The sequence below is a fragment of the Panthera leo genome, chromosome B4 (genome assembly GCF_018350215.1).
Source record: "Panthera leo isolate Ple1 chromosome B4, P.leo_Ple1_pat1.1, whole genome shotgun sequence".
NCBI classification, from domain to species: domain Eukaryota; kingdom Metazoa; phylum Chordata; class Mammalia; order Carnivora; family Felidae; genus Panthera; species Panthera leo.
Window position 1 is genome coordinate 120,367,254 of NC_056685.1, and position 14,325 is coordinate 120,381,578.

The 14,325-nt window shown below is 38.3% G+C and overlaps 1 protein-coding gene across 1 annotated transcript in view; it reads left to right on the plus strand.

The window, feature by feature from the left end:
• Positions 1 to 3,186, plus strand: part of SLC17A8 (solute carrier family 17 member 8) — a 37,208-nt gene extending 34,022 nt beyond the window's left edge. Inside the window, exon 12 of the mRNA XM_042948336.1 lies at positions 1,379 to 3,186. Within this exon, the coding sequence (XP_042804270.1) occupies positions 1,379 to 1,723 (345 nt within the window). The 3' untranslated portion in view covers positions 1,724 to 3,186. The remainder of the gene's footprint in view (positions 1 to 1,378) is intronic.
• Positions 3,187 to 14,325: the final 11,139 nt, after the last annotated feature.

A 14,325-nucleotide genomic window follows, 5' to 3' on the forward strand; every position in this document is an offset into this window, starting at 1 on the left:
TCCACAAATAAGAATTTTTTGATTCTATGGAGTTTTTACTCAACTATTTTCTTAGTTGGATTGTCTATTACTAATATGATTTCAGAAAATCTTCCAGCTTCTTGGAGGAGAAAGTGTAGGTTAACTTTTCTTATTTTTTGATAGAAAATGAAGGTGGATTTGGGGATTTTAGAGGCAGAAGATCTAGGTTCTTCCTCACTGTTCATGAGATCATGGGATGGGTAACATGACTAATAAATCTCAGATATTAACTTCACCTAACTATGTATTTTTTAAAGTTTATTTTACTTATTTTGAGAGAGAGAGAGAGAGAGAGAGAGAGTGCGCATGCAGGCGAGAGAGCACGGGGGAGGGACAGAGAGAGAGGGAAAGAAGGAGATTCCTAGGCAGGTTCTACACTGTCAGTGCAAAGCCTATTGTGGGGCTTGAACTCACAAACTGTGAGATCATGACCTGAGCCAAAAGCAAGAGTCAGATGCTTAACAGACTGAGCCACAGAGGTGCCCCAACTTCTTCTAACTTTACACACAAATTCCCATTATTTTTTGATTTACTGTATTTACACAGAAAATATGATTATAAGTAAGTTATTGACAGCTAAGAGTCAGCATTTTCATGGTTCAAATATTGTTATGTATCCAACAGCAAGCAAGAAGGAGATGTCTGATATTTAAAATGGTGGTTTCTAAAGCAAGTTTAATTTAAACTACCATGTGAAGGGAAACCACATTGTATATTTAAAAGACCTGTGAAATGGTGCTGCATGGATTTTTGCATATTATTTATATTAAAAAGTATTTTTATAAATTAAAAAAAGCACATGTACTGTAGTCTGTAATTTCTATATTCATTGTAGTGTTAACTCGTTAAAAAAAATTTTTTTTAAGCAAACTCTACACTACACATGGGGCTCAAATTCATGGCCCCAAGATCAAAAGTCACTTGCTTGGCCAACTGAGCCAGCCAGACGTTCCCTTAACATTCATTTTCTAAACACTCAAATTCTGTTTGGCTCCTGGGCGTGCTTCTGACTTACGTCTTTCCTAGATGCACAGCATTGCCTTTGGGGTGGGCAGGAGTTTTTGTCCCAGTGAAAGCCTCTAGAACCTACTGTTAATCTCTATTTTTGGTTAAGGGGTGCCTAGGTGTCTCAGTTGGTTAAGTGCCTGACTCTTGATTTCGGCTCAGGTCATGATCTTGTAGTTTGTGAGATCAAGTCCAGCATCGGGTAGTGTGCTGACAGTGCACCAGCCCGCTTGGGATTCTCTCTCCCTCTCTCTCTGCCCCTCCCCTGATATCATTCTCTCTCAAAATAAATTTAAAAAAAATTCTATTTTTGGTTAAAACACATTAATTGGTACTGTATTTCCTTGTTTAGACTCGTGAGGAATGGCAGAATGTGTTCCTCATAGCTGCCCTGGTGCACTACAGTGGCGTGATCTTCTATGGGGTCTTTGCTTCTGGGGAGAAACAGGAATGGGCTGACCCTGAGAATCTCTCTGAGGAGAAGTGTGGAATCATTGACCAAGATGAGTTAGCTGAGGAGACAGAACTCAACCATGAGAGTTTTGCAAGTCCCAAAAAGAAGATGTCTTATGGTGCCACCACCCAGAATTGCGAAGTCCAGAAGGAGAAATGGAGAAGACAGAGAGGAGTGACCCTCGATGAGGAAGAGCTGACATCCTACCAGAATGAAGAGGGAAACTTCTCAGACACAGCCTAGTGTCTGAAGGGCACTTCCATCTTCTCCTCACCTTAGAACCAGAAAGTATCCATACCTATTACCTTCCCCATAGCCTGGCTTGCCGGAGAGTCAATATGGGGACACTGGAGATAGGAGGGGGAGGAAAGGAAACCTGACCAGCAATAGAGAAGAGAAAAGAAAAATATCTTGCAATGACACTTATGGGTATGGAGCTTGCTCTCAGTTGACAAAATGGGTATAAAAATATAATATTTTTGGATTGTCAGTAGACTCTTCTCAAAGAAGAGTTCTCAAAGTTCAGTTCTCAAAGCTCTGAACTTATTCAGAAAGGAATGACTAGAAGAATAAGGGAGACAATACCATGCTATGCAAAGAAAAATCGAAGGAATTGAGCATATTTGGCCTGGAGCAGAGAAAACAAGAGCTGTCATCACATTTCTGAGGGCAGCCACGCAGAAGAGGGTTTCCTATTCCTAATAAAGGTGATTGCTCATGGGGACCCTGCATCGTGCCAGGAGCTTTATAAACATTCTCATTTCATTTCCACACCTCTATGACATACATTTATTATCTTCATTTTACAACTAAGAAAGCTAAAGCAACACAATATTGATTTGTCCGAGGGCCAGGGCTGAGATTCACAGGGTCCAAAATAGGTGGCAGTCTTGGGGAAGAAGTTTTCACCTCAGTATAGAGAAGGCACATTTTTTTTAATAATGAAAACTGAAAATGGAGAGGGTGGTCTTGTGGATAATTCCCTATTTTGGCAGGCATGGAGAATGGGAAACATCTGCCCAGATGATGCCCAGAATATCAACATCTGGTTTGTTATGGCAGAAAGCATTGTCATTGTAGCAGGGGCTGGATTCAAAGATCCTGGGTTCAGAGAGAGGTTAGAACATAAAAAAGAAAAGAAAAGAACACAAAAAGAAAATAAAAAGGAAAGAAAGAAAAGGAACAATGAAAAGGGAAAAAGCTGAATAAGATGGCTAAATTTCTAAGAATCTGGTGTCCCGAATGGTTGAGAAGAAGTAAAGAAGGGTTTGGCTGAATTTCAACCCTTCAAAATATCAAGAATTTAGTTAAGTAAATAATGTCCCAAATTACTTATACATCTTTAAGATATTTAGTAATTTAAGAAATTGGTTCACGTGTTTTATTAGGTAAAATTCTCTTGAAAGAGTCTTCTGTTTTAAAAAATGTATGTCTTTAGACATTTCTGCTGGTCATATTTGGAAGTTTGATCAAACTACGCACAACTATGATTGAAGTATTCCTAATGAGTGTATTTGGAATGTTACTGAGGAAAACCATAATAATATGGCAGTAATTATATAGGGAAATGAAATGAGAGCATGACAGAAAACACCTGTGACAACTAGACCAACAGTGCTGAAAAATTCATCTTTGATCACATAAGGCAATAGCATGGATACTCTCTGGATAAATCTCAAAATTTAATGACATTAAAAAAAATTTAAATTGGCGCATAAAGGATTGTTTGAAAATAAAATTATTTTCCTGTTTATTGGTTTGAAATTTTCATTTCTACTTTTGGAAGAAAAATATAATATTAAAGAAAAAATTAGCTTTACTTGTAGCTTATTATTATAAAGTGTTTTTTGTAATTTCTTCTATATACATTTCTGGTCCCTTATTGTACTAGCAGAGTTGTAGTGTATTTTTAAAAAAGAATAATTTTGAGAGTAAAAAGGAATTGCCTGACTCTCTAGTAAATAATATCCAATATATCATCGTATATAATTTATGTTATTATATACTTTTAAATGTATTTCATGGGTGAATGCATGTAAGTCCCATAGAACAGTTCCTGGCATGTAGAAAGTGCTCAATAAACATTAGCTATCATCTTGCAACCTTTTTTGGGACTCTTCTGTTGAAGAAAAAGCATGCTATATAATTTTCATCCATAAGCCAGAATTTATTGTGAAACTCGTGCTGTTTTCTAAGTAAAAAAAAAAATGAGAAATTTATGGTAGCCAGTGTTTTATTTTTTCTTCTGTTAATAAAGTCAAACAACTATTTAAAAAACTCATGACAATCCCTAAGGTAGTAGTACAGATTGCAATACAAAGTTGTGTTTGCTCCATCATTTAAGGTCAATGTCATATGCAGAAAGTCCACATTTTGATAAGTCAAAGCATGTAGGGTTCCTGTAACTTGCTCTTCTAATATTCAGAAAAAACCCTATGAAGCTCTGGATCATGGTGTTAAAAATGAAAACACATTATTTTGTTGTGATGGGTTTTCCAAGGGTTGCATTGTACAGGTAATTACATTTGAACACCAGGCAGATACAGTTTTCAAGTCGTACAATTTGCTGTAATATCCATCTGTAGATCAGCCCTTGAAAGCAAACCATAGCTTCTAGCAGAAGGGAAGGGAAAACCTGAGAGTGTCAGATTGTTGACACAAGAAAGGTTTGACTGGCCCTTTTTAGAGAATGCAAGCCTTGGAGACTCCTAAATATGACCCCCCCAAAAAAATTATTCAAGAAATTATGACACATTTCCTATCCCTGTATAGATGCTAAATTCAGCAGATGAAAATTGGAACCTACTGTTTCTCTTTTACACTGCCTCCTGCTGACCCCAACAAACTTGTTCCTTCTGTGTTTCTTAGCTCATCACATCAAGCTTTTGCTGGAGCTAGAAATCTTGGAGTCACCTTGGACTTTTAAAAAAGTAAATCTCTCTCTCTCTCTTCCCTGCCAAATCCATTTAATTTTGCTTTCAGTCTGTGGCTCAATGTTTTACATCCATTATGGGAAGATTTTAGCTGCTTTCTCTTCTGGTATTGCTTTTGCTTCATCTCTGTGCAATTTCTAAGAGTCCAGTTAAATAGATGCTGGACGGTGTATGGGACAGTCTCTTCTAAATCTCTTCTACATTTTCGATATTTTCCAGGCTTTTTCCTTTTTCTGTGTCATCATGGATATCTTCTTCTGATTTATTTTTAAGTTCTTTATTTCTCTCTTCAGCAAGGTCTAATCTGGTAAAAAAAAACAATCCATTGTGTTGTTAATTTTAGTTATTGTATTCTTACTTTTAGAACTTCTAATGATTCTTTTAAAATTCTGCTGTCTTTTAAAAAATATTTCCAGTTCTCTGCTGAAATTTTCAATCTTGTATTTTATTTTCTAGAAAGCAGTAAGATAATTATTTTAAAGTCTGATCAGTGCCAATATCTGGAGACCATGTGATTCCATTTTCTGTTGGTTTTGCTAATTCTTGTTCACATTACCTTATGTTGGTCTGTATCCAAAATTGTATTTGAAAAGTTGTTTGTAGAAATGATTTTAGATTTAAAATAATGCCTTTTGGTTTTCTCTCTCCCTCTCCAGAAAGGATTTTTGTTTGCTTCTTCCAAGAGCCCAAAGACTTTCCAGTTGCAAAGTCTGAGATCTTCTGGGCCACCCAGATGATTTGAAGCTGGGCTACAGGCAGCATGAATGCTCAGTAGTTTCAATTCAACTTTACTCCTAGAGTACAAAACTTCGTGGTCCCAACCCATACTACCGTGCTCTACTAGCATCCAACTTTTGTTTCTATACCCAGCCATCAAACTGCTCAGCTATCAAACACTGGCTTTGTTATAATTAACAAATGCTCCCTGGCCTCAAATGTCAGGATTATTTCTCTGGATTTTTATCTTTGTCCAGATGGCCAGATGGTAACCAGGTAATTTTTCACTTCTATGAAGTGAAAAAATGAGTCTCCAATTTTGGAGTCTCTATGAGTCTCCAATGCTGTTGAGCAGATATTTTAAAAAATAAATAAATTTTATTCAGCTTTTCTAGTGTGAAGGTTCATCTGAATTACATAGCCTACCATTAATGGACGCTGAAGTCTCTTTTAATTTTATCTTCACAAGTTCTCTTGAACTGATTCATTTCCCTAGGGATAGTGTGGTAATAAGTCTCAAATCTCAGTGGCTTAACAGCAAATGTTGTTTCTCTCTTATGTATACTAATTGACTAGACTGGAAACTTGTTTCAGACAGTCACTCAGGTATCTAGGATTTATTTTTTCTCCACTCACCATCTTGTAGTTCACCATTTGGAACATATAACCTCTGATATCACCATGCAAAAGGGGCCCCACTTGGAAATGACACTGTCATCTCTGCTTCTAGTCCATTGACCTACACTAGCCATATAGTCCCAACCTAACTTCAGAGGTGGCTGCGGAATGAAGGGGAGCATGTGGATTACTGAGTGAACACTAATTACATCTGCCACTTAGTTCTAGCCTAGGTTCAGGGTCTTTTTTCTTTCTTTCTTTCTTTCTTTTTTTTTTTTTATAAAATGTTTATTTATTTTTGAGAGAGTACAAGCCGGGGACAGGGCAGAGAGAGAGGGACAGAAAATATGAAGCAGGCTCTGTGCTGACAGGCTGTCAGCAGAGCCCAATGTGGGGCTTAAACTCACTAACTGTGAGATCATGACCTGAGCTGAAGTCGGGCACTCAACCGACTGAGCCACCTAGGTGCCCCCATCTTTTTTTAATGTCTATTTCTTTTGAGAGAGAGAGAGAGAGAGAGAGCGCATATGCACAGGCACAAGCTGGGGAGGGGCAGAGAGAGAGGGAGGGGCAGAGAGAGGGAGAGAAAGTATCCCAAGCAGGCTCCATGCTGTCAGCACAGAGCCCAACTCAGGGCTCGAACTCATGAACCATGAGATCATAACTTGAGCATAAGTCAAGAGTTGGTCACTTAACCAACTGAGCCACCCAGGTGACCCAGGTTCAGGGTCTTTTGAACTCTTACTTGGCATGTTGAATTAGTCTCCTAACCCCAAGTTCCATAAATGATATGAGTCTGCTATGTGGCATTCTGGAAGTTCCTAACTAGGTTATAGGAAGGAAATCCTGAATGGGAGGGAGTTTTGAGCCCCCTCCAGGAGAGACCATAAAGATATCAATTCATTAGAGTAGAATAGATTCTGGCCTGATTCAAACTTGAGTTAATAACCATATGGACCAATTTGAAGGACTAGAGAAACTGAACTTTTCTTTAGATATCATGTGTTACTATGCCCCAGACCTTATGCTAAGGCCTTTCCATACATGATCTCATTTAATTTTCATGGCAACCCCATGAGGAAGGTTCAACTATCTATTCCCAAGCATTTATTAAGAAGTAAATGGTGTTTCTGGGCAGAACTTAAAAGCAAGGCTCTTATGGCCATATTTTAATCTTACTTCTTAATTTTTATTCTGTTCTCCACTGCTTCTCCTGGCTGTGGTAATTCCAGACAATGGTGATTCTGAAAGTCAGGAGAGTGTCCTACTTATTTCGGCGAGACATGAACCAGCTGATGGAATGAGTTATGACAGTTTAGACCCAAGCACAGGGACAGGTGAAACAGCAGATGAACAAGTGAAATCTCTCATCTCACCAACTGCTGGACTGAAGTGAGATTAAGAACTAGAGGTCCTTACCTTTTCCTTATTTCCCTGGGTACACAAACAGTAACATGGAAAGGCTGAATCCAATGCTTACTGGGTGTGTGTTTTGGGGAGTAGGGTGGAGACAGGTTTCACAGGACTGAATTTCTCCCAGGCACCCCAAGTATGGCAATACAAACACAAAAGAAAGGAGGTGAAAACTGCATTTAGAAAGTTGAATGGGGATATGTCAGTCTTAACTGACCTCAGCAGAACCGAGTGAAATAAGAAGGAAGCTATTTTGAGTTACTGCACCCATGGAAGCTGAAGAATTGAAGGCCCCAGCCCCGGGTACCTCTGGAGCACAGACAGAGTGGGTATAATGAGGTCAGAGGAGGGGGGTTGAAAACACAAGGATTGGTTGAAAGTGAGAGTTGCCAGATTTCACAACCCTGCTGGAAGTGTATATAAGGAGCAGTTGTAACTCCAGAGTCTGTTCCTGACCAGCTCAACCAAGAAACTGCTTATCCCCGTACCCAGTGGAAAAACAGTAGTAGTTCTATCTTCTGGACAGGGAATCTCTGGACTCGAGGACACCTATGGTAGCTCAATACAAGCTCCAAAGGTAGAGATTTTAGTCTATTGTGGTCACCGATAATATATCTCAAGTACATAGAACAGTACTTGGTAAATATTTGTCCAATGAATGAATGAATGAAACTTACTAAACACAGAGAAATTAATTAACAGTTTTCAGACTGAATACTGAAAGTTTTCAGCTGCATTTGTGAGTGGAGTTTCCAAAACACTGGTGGTCAGGTTTATATCCCCTATACAGGAAATTGAAGGAATCTTGGGGTGAGGAGTGGGAATTTACTAAGAGAAAGGCATATAGCCATTGACATTTAGGGTTTGTTTCCCCATCAAAATAACCACCCACTCACTCTCTGTGGAGGCCACCCACCAAGCCCTGACATGGTAATAGAAAGTGCATCATTCATTCATTCATTCATTTATCCTTCAATTATTTAGCACTCATAATCAGCATGTCAATTATTGAGTACCTACAATGGTCCAGGCACTAGGAATAGAAAGCAAGTTAACAAAATAAGTCTCTGTTCTTATGGGGCTTATATTCTAGGGGGCAGACACAAAAAATCAGCAGGTTTATGAGTAAATCCAGTATAGCAGAGGGTGGTAAATGCTAAGAACAAACATAAAACAGGGTAAATGAGATAGGGAGTGTAGGGGTTGCTGTGTTATATTGAGTGTTCAGGGATAAAATGAACTTTGAGCAGAGAAATGAAAGCAGTGAGGGAACAAGTCAGAAGCATATTTGGGCAAAGAGTTTCAGGAATAGGAAAAAGCAAGTACAAAAGCCCTCACGTGGGAACACACTTGGTTGTCATATTCAAAGAACACCAGGTTCTTAAAGCAGTCAGGTTCTAGAGATATTTTGAAGGAAGATGGAACATTTACTGAGAGAGAGAAGACTGAAGAGGATCAGAATTGGTGAGGAAGGGATCAGGAAGCTGGACATGTTTGATTTTGGAATTTTACTTACCTATTGATATGTATGTGGCAATATCAGATGGGCAGTGGAAACACATTCTGAAATTCAGGGCAGAGGTCAGATCTGAGGTTGTATATTTGTGAGTCATCATCACATCATACAGTGGTAGTTTAAGCCACAAGACCAGATGAGATAATCAAGATTTGAATATGACTGAGCCCTGGGGATGCTCCAACACAGACCCATCAGGAAGATGAAAAGGAATCAGCAGGAGAGATGGGTACATGGGGGATAGGAGGGTTTTGGGGGGTGGGCAGAGGAACTTAGTGGCCAAGTGAAGAAAGTATGGCTCAGAGATGGTTTTAGGGTTATGATGTGATCAGTTGTGTCAAAGGAAGATCAAGGAAGATGAGGACTGAAATGGATGATTGAATTTAGCAACATGAAGATCATTGGTGACCTTGACTAGAGCAGTTTCAATGTCATGGTAATGACAGAATCTTAGATGTATAGGTTTAATAAAGGGTGGGCTTTTTATTTTCTATGTAGACATTAGGATAAATCTTAATGTAAAAGGGAAGAAAAAATATTGCACGCATGGCACAAAGATAGAATTCTATTTTTTAAAAAGGAAGAAATATCCAGAGAAGCAGATTGGGCTAGATAGACTCTTGAGTCTGGGACATCAGTTAGGAGTCTGTTATAATAATTTAGAAATGAGGGCAGAGCCAGGATCGGAACAATGGAAATGGGGAGGGGAGGGTAGTTACAGAATGCTTAGAAAACCTTTTTTTCCCCTAAAATATGTAATATATGCTCCTTGTAGAAACATTTCAAAATACAGAAAAATGTATTGAGGGGAATAAAAATTACCCTAGTATCATAGCAGATTTAATTATTCTTGCCATTTAGCACACATGCCTCCAGTCCTTCCTCTACACATAATGTATTTTTGAATAATTTGGTATCATACTACAGTAAATGGTTTTATGTCCTGCTCTTTACACTTAACCTGGTATAATAAATTCCCATGTCTTTAAATATTCCTTGAGAACATGATTTAAATATTTTTTAATTTATTTTTGATAGAGAGAGAGAGACAGAGCACAAATGGAGGGGGGGGCAGAGAGAGAAGGAGACACAGAATCCGAAGCAGGGCCCAGGCTCTGAGCTGTCAGCACAGAGCCCGATGTGGGGCTCGAACTTGTGAACTACGAGATCATGACCTGAGCTAAAGTCGGATGCTCAATTGACTGGGCCACCCAGGCGCCCTGAGAACATGATTTTAAAATGATTTACAGATATAATGTACATAGTGTAAAAAGCACAAATCTTAGGTTTATACATGAACTGATTTTTACTTATGCATACATAACACCTGCATACCACTCCTACTGGTAATCACTATTCTGATTTCTATTACTGTGGACTAAATTTGCCTATTTTTGAGCTTCAGATGGAATCAACTCTTCCAAATCCTACCATTTTTCTCTTAGTACACTATTTTAAAAATTGATATATGTTACTGTGTTTATCAGCATTTCCTTTTTTTATACGTGTATAATACTGTATTGTGTGGATATAACAAGATTTGTTTATTCATTCTCCTATTGAAGACCATTTGGATTGTTTCCAGTTGTGGGGGAGGAGGTGATTGTGAATAAGGCTGCTATAAATATTCTTGTCTTTTTGTGGACATGTTTTTATTTCTCTAGAAGTGGGGCTGCTGGGTCATAGCATAGATGTGTAAGCTTGTAAGAAGCTGCTCAACATTTTGCCACACTGGTTATGTCAGTTTACTTTCCCATTATCTATGAATAGGAGTTCCCATTGCTCCACATCCTTGCAGATGAAACCATGATTTTTAAAGTGGCCAATTGGTATTATTATTTCATCTTATGTGCCTAGGCCAGTTGTTAGATGTTTTAGGCAATTTCTAAACTTTCACTATTTAAATAATAGTTGTTGATTATAAATCCTTGACCTCACCTGTGAGAGATATTTTCAAGGGAAAATTAACCTGACTTTCCATTTCTATATTATTTATCATTCAATAAGTGACCAGTTAAATTTATTAGCAGTGACAACAGAACAGACGATGCAAAATGTGGCTGCCTGAAAAACAGTTTCAAGGTGGCTTTGAAATGCATTTCTTTATTAGTTACACTTGAAGAGAATAGCTAACTAAAATTCCAGGGCCTGAAAATACTTCAAACAGGAATAGCACAAAGTAATAGCATTTTTCTCTCATCTCTCCCTTCCCTTCCCCTTTTGTCTTTCTATCCTGTCAAATGACAAAATGAAACAATTTACTTTTATTTTTAATTTTTTAAAAATTAAAACAATTTAGTAATGAGTTTCATGTCCTTTATCCCAGGGAAAACAGCCCATGGAGGCAGTACAGTGCCTCACAAGCCGTGGAACACTGTTCCCGAAGGATTTGGGGCAAGTGGGAGTTTTATAGAGCATTAAAGGCGGCAATATGGAAACAGGGCATGATTGGCTAGGAGGTCGGGGATTTTCCTAGAAGTTGAGCAGGTTGTACTTTCCAGGGTAAGGTCAGCTAGCTAAAGCTGAGGTGCAGGACTGTGATTAGTGTATTTTAGGTTTCCTTGACAGGTGTTTTTTCTCTATGTGCAGGCTGACTTAGGTTTAGATTTGGGGTGTGGGTTGGGCCACTCTGGCTGCCTTCATTCTGTGGGTCCTGATATATGAATTAACTTTATCACTCCACATACACATCTCCACTCCTAATGTCTGGATTGTGAAATAAAGTTTGAATTCAGTCAAATAATTAAGACATACCACCAACTTAAGAGACTTTCAGCTCTTTCAGCCATATTTGTAGTATTTGCAGATTGGCTTAGCAGTTGTTGCCAGGTGAATCTATTTCCTTTCTTCCTTAAATTTCTCAAATGAGGGTGGATAGCACCGCCTTTCAGTCATGGCTTGTGGCAGAGTAGAAGTAGCCTCCTTTACTCCTGGGGGAGGAGACCAAGTTTTTCTAGCAAAGCGCTCACCTTGCCACAAATTTCATGTGGAGAGAGTATCACAGGGAAAGAGGAGCAATTATGGTTGGATCCTGAAGCCAGGTAAAACCACTGTGGTTCCAGGTAATGTTGGTGTGGGGGTAGTTACCCAAGTGCCTTGATATGAGACTTGGAAACTTCTCAATTAGGGATAGAACACCAAATTTTATAGAACACCCCCCAGAAAATGTGAAGTAAAAGGTAAGTGTATATGTTCACTTCTGCCTGGAGAGAGGATCTATCTACATTTTATAGCTGTCATCATATTCTCAAAGTTGTCCATGATCCAAAAGAGGCTAAGATTTGCCAGAATGAGCTACAGGTGCGAAATTGAAGGAACCCTAATAGTTACACAACAGCTGGGTAGTCACTGCTTGACATGCTGTTTGTGAAAGCCTAATTCTCTTGCTCAAGGATCTGGCCTTCTCATCTCCCCTTTTTTCCTCATCTAATTTCCTTTCTTTATTTTTTATCATATTTCCCCTTACTTCACTTGGATTCTCCTTTCTCCTTTCTTGTCTGTTTCTACCCTTCTTTTCTTTCTCTGCTGTCCTACACTGAGTGGGCAAACTTGGCTTGGAGTGGTGGGGCAAGAACTTCTCTAAATTATTTCTCTTCCATGTTTTCCCACCCTTGCTATAAGATATTGAAATATAAGATGATTATAAGACATTGGAATGAAATAAACTCATTTTGAAAGTATTATGCATAGTTTTCTGTCAAGCCATATACCATCTGACCAAAATATGTGATCAAACATGATGATGAACACCCCAGGAAGATAATGTTAACATCCTTGAGAAATTAATGGAAAGTACTATGAGGTTCTATGAATAAATAGCCATAAAGCCTGGTTAAATATTATCACTTAAAGAACCATTTAAAAAATAATGCTATTTATATAACAAAAGTGAATCTCATTTCTCTGCAGATCAAATAATTATGCACAGCAAGAGCAAACATCTTGGCTTTTACTAATTACAGAATTTTTTCACAAAATAGCTTTTTATATTTTAACAGTGCTGGTTGTTTTCAAGTTGTTTCCAAGATTGTATGTTCAAAGATCATCTTTCAGTCTTTCACATTTTTAAGAATGATGTAATGGTTCCTTGATTATTTCAGCATAACACAGAATCGAAACGCCACAGTTTAGGGCTCACAGATACTTCCTTTTTAATCTTCTTTAGAAACACATTTCATAATGAATTCTGGTCTAAAATGCTATCTTGGTTTTCATCAGAATTTTTCTCATACTATTCTTAGCTGAAATAGGGTAAAGAGTCAAATGACTTTTGGCTCTTTTTTTGGTCTAGTGTTTGTGGTTTCACATGGTTTTAATATGCTTGAGGCTAAGATTTCATTTTGAAGAGAAGGGACTAAGACCCCTGTGACCCAGCATAGACTTGTAAGCTGCACTGTCTCTAATGAAGGCTATAATATTTTTATCTTTTTTAGAAAGCTTGAAGACCATGTTTTTAAAAAAATTTTTTATGTTTATTTAATTTTGAGAGAGAGAGAGACAGAGTGTGAGCTAGGGAGGGGCAGAGAGAGGGAGGGAGACAGAATCTGAAGCAGGCTGCAAGCTTCGAGCTGTCAGCACAGAGCCCAACATGGGGCTCGAACCCACGGACCATGAGACTATGACCTAAGCCAAAGTCAGACGCTTAACTGACTGAGCCACCCAGGCACCCCTGAAGACCATGGTTTTTATGGATGGATTCATCAGTATATTTGGGATGAAACTGGTCTTTAAACGATAAAAATGTTATTTCACACCTTATTTGAAACTCCAAAGATTTCTGTAGTACTTATCTATCACTGCAGAGAAAACCATCACTTTTGGTTTTTTGTGGTTTTGAAACACAAAACTATGAAATGGCCCACAGTTATACAGGTCAGCAATTTGGGTTGGGATCAGACAGGTGGTTCTTCTGCTGGTCACTCCTGGGGTCTCGCATGTGACTTCAATTGACTGCTTTCACAAAATTGACTTCACTTAGTGCTGCATGTTACCTGAGGGGAGGACAGTGGGGCAGAGAGCAGAGAGAAAGTCATTTTCTTGGCACTGGTTTCCAAAAAGCGAAATCCTTTGTTTGAAAAGATTGAGATTGATTCACATACCATAAAATTCCCTCCTTTAAAACGTGAAGCTAAAGGAGCTTTTAGCATGTTAACAAAGTTGTGCGACCAACGTCCCTATGTAATCCAGAGTGTTTTTATCACCCCCAAGGAACCCAGTGCCCATTAGCAGTTACTCCTCACTCCAGCTTTCCTCATCTCTTGGCAACCACTAATCTACTTTATCTGTCTCTGTGAACTTGCCCATTGTGAACATTTCGTATAGATAGGATCGTATATAGCCTTAAGTGACTGGCTTCTTTCATTTAGCATAATGCTTTCAAGGTTCATCCGTGTTGTGGCATGTGTTAGCACTTCATTCCTTTTTATGGCCAAATAATATCCCACTATATGGATATACCACATTTTGTTTATCTGTTCATCAATTGATGGACATTTGGGCTGTTTCCACTTTTTGGCTATTATTAATGCTTAAGCTCTGCATTTACTACTTTCATGAGCCCTTTTTATTTTTATTTTTATTAAAAATTTTTTTATTTAATGTTTATTAAACAAGTTTTTTTAATGTTTATTTATTTTTGAGAGAGAGAC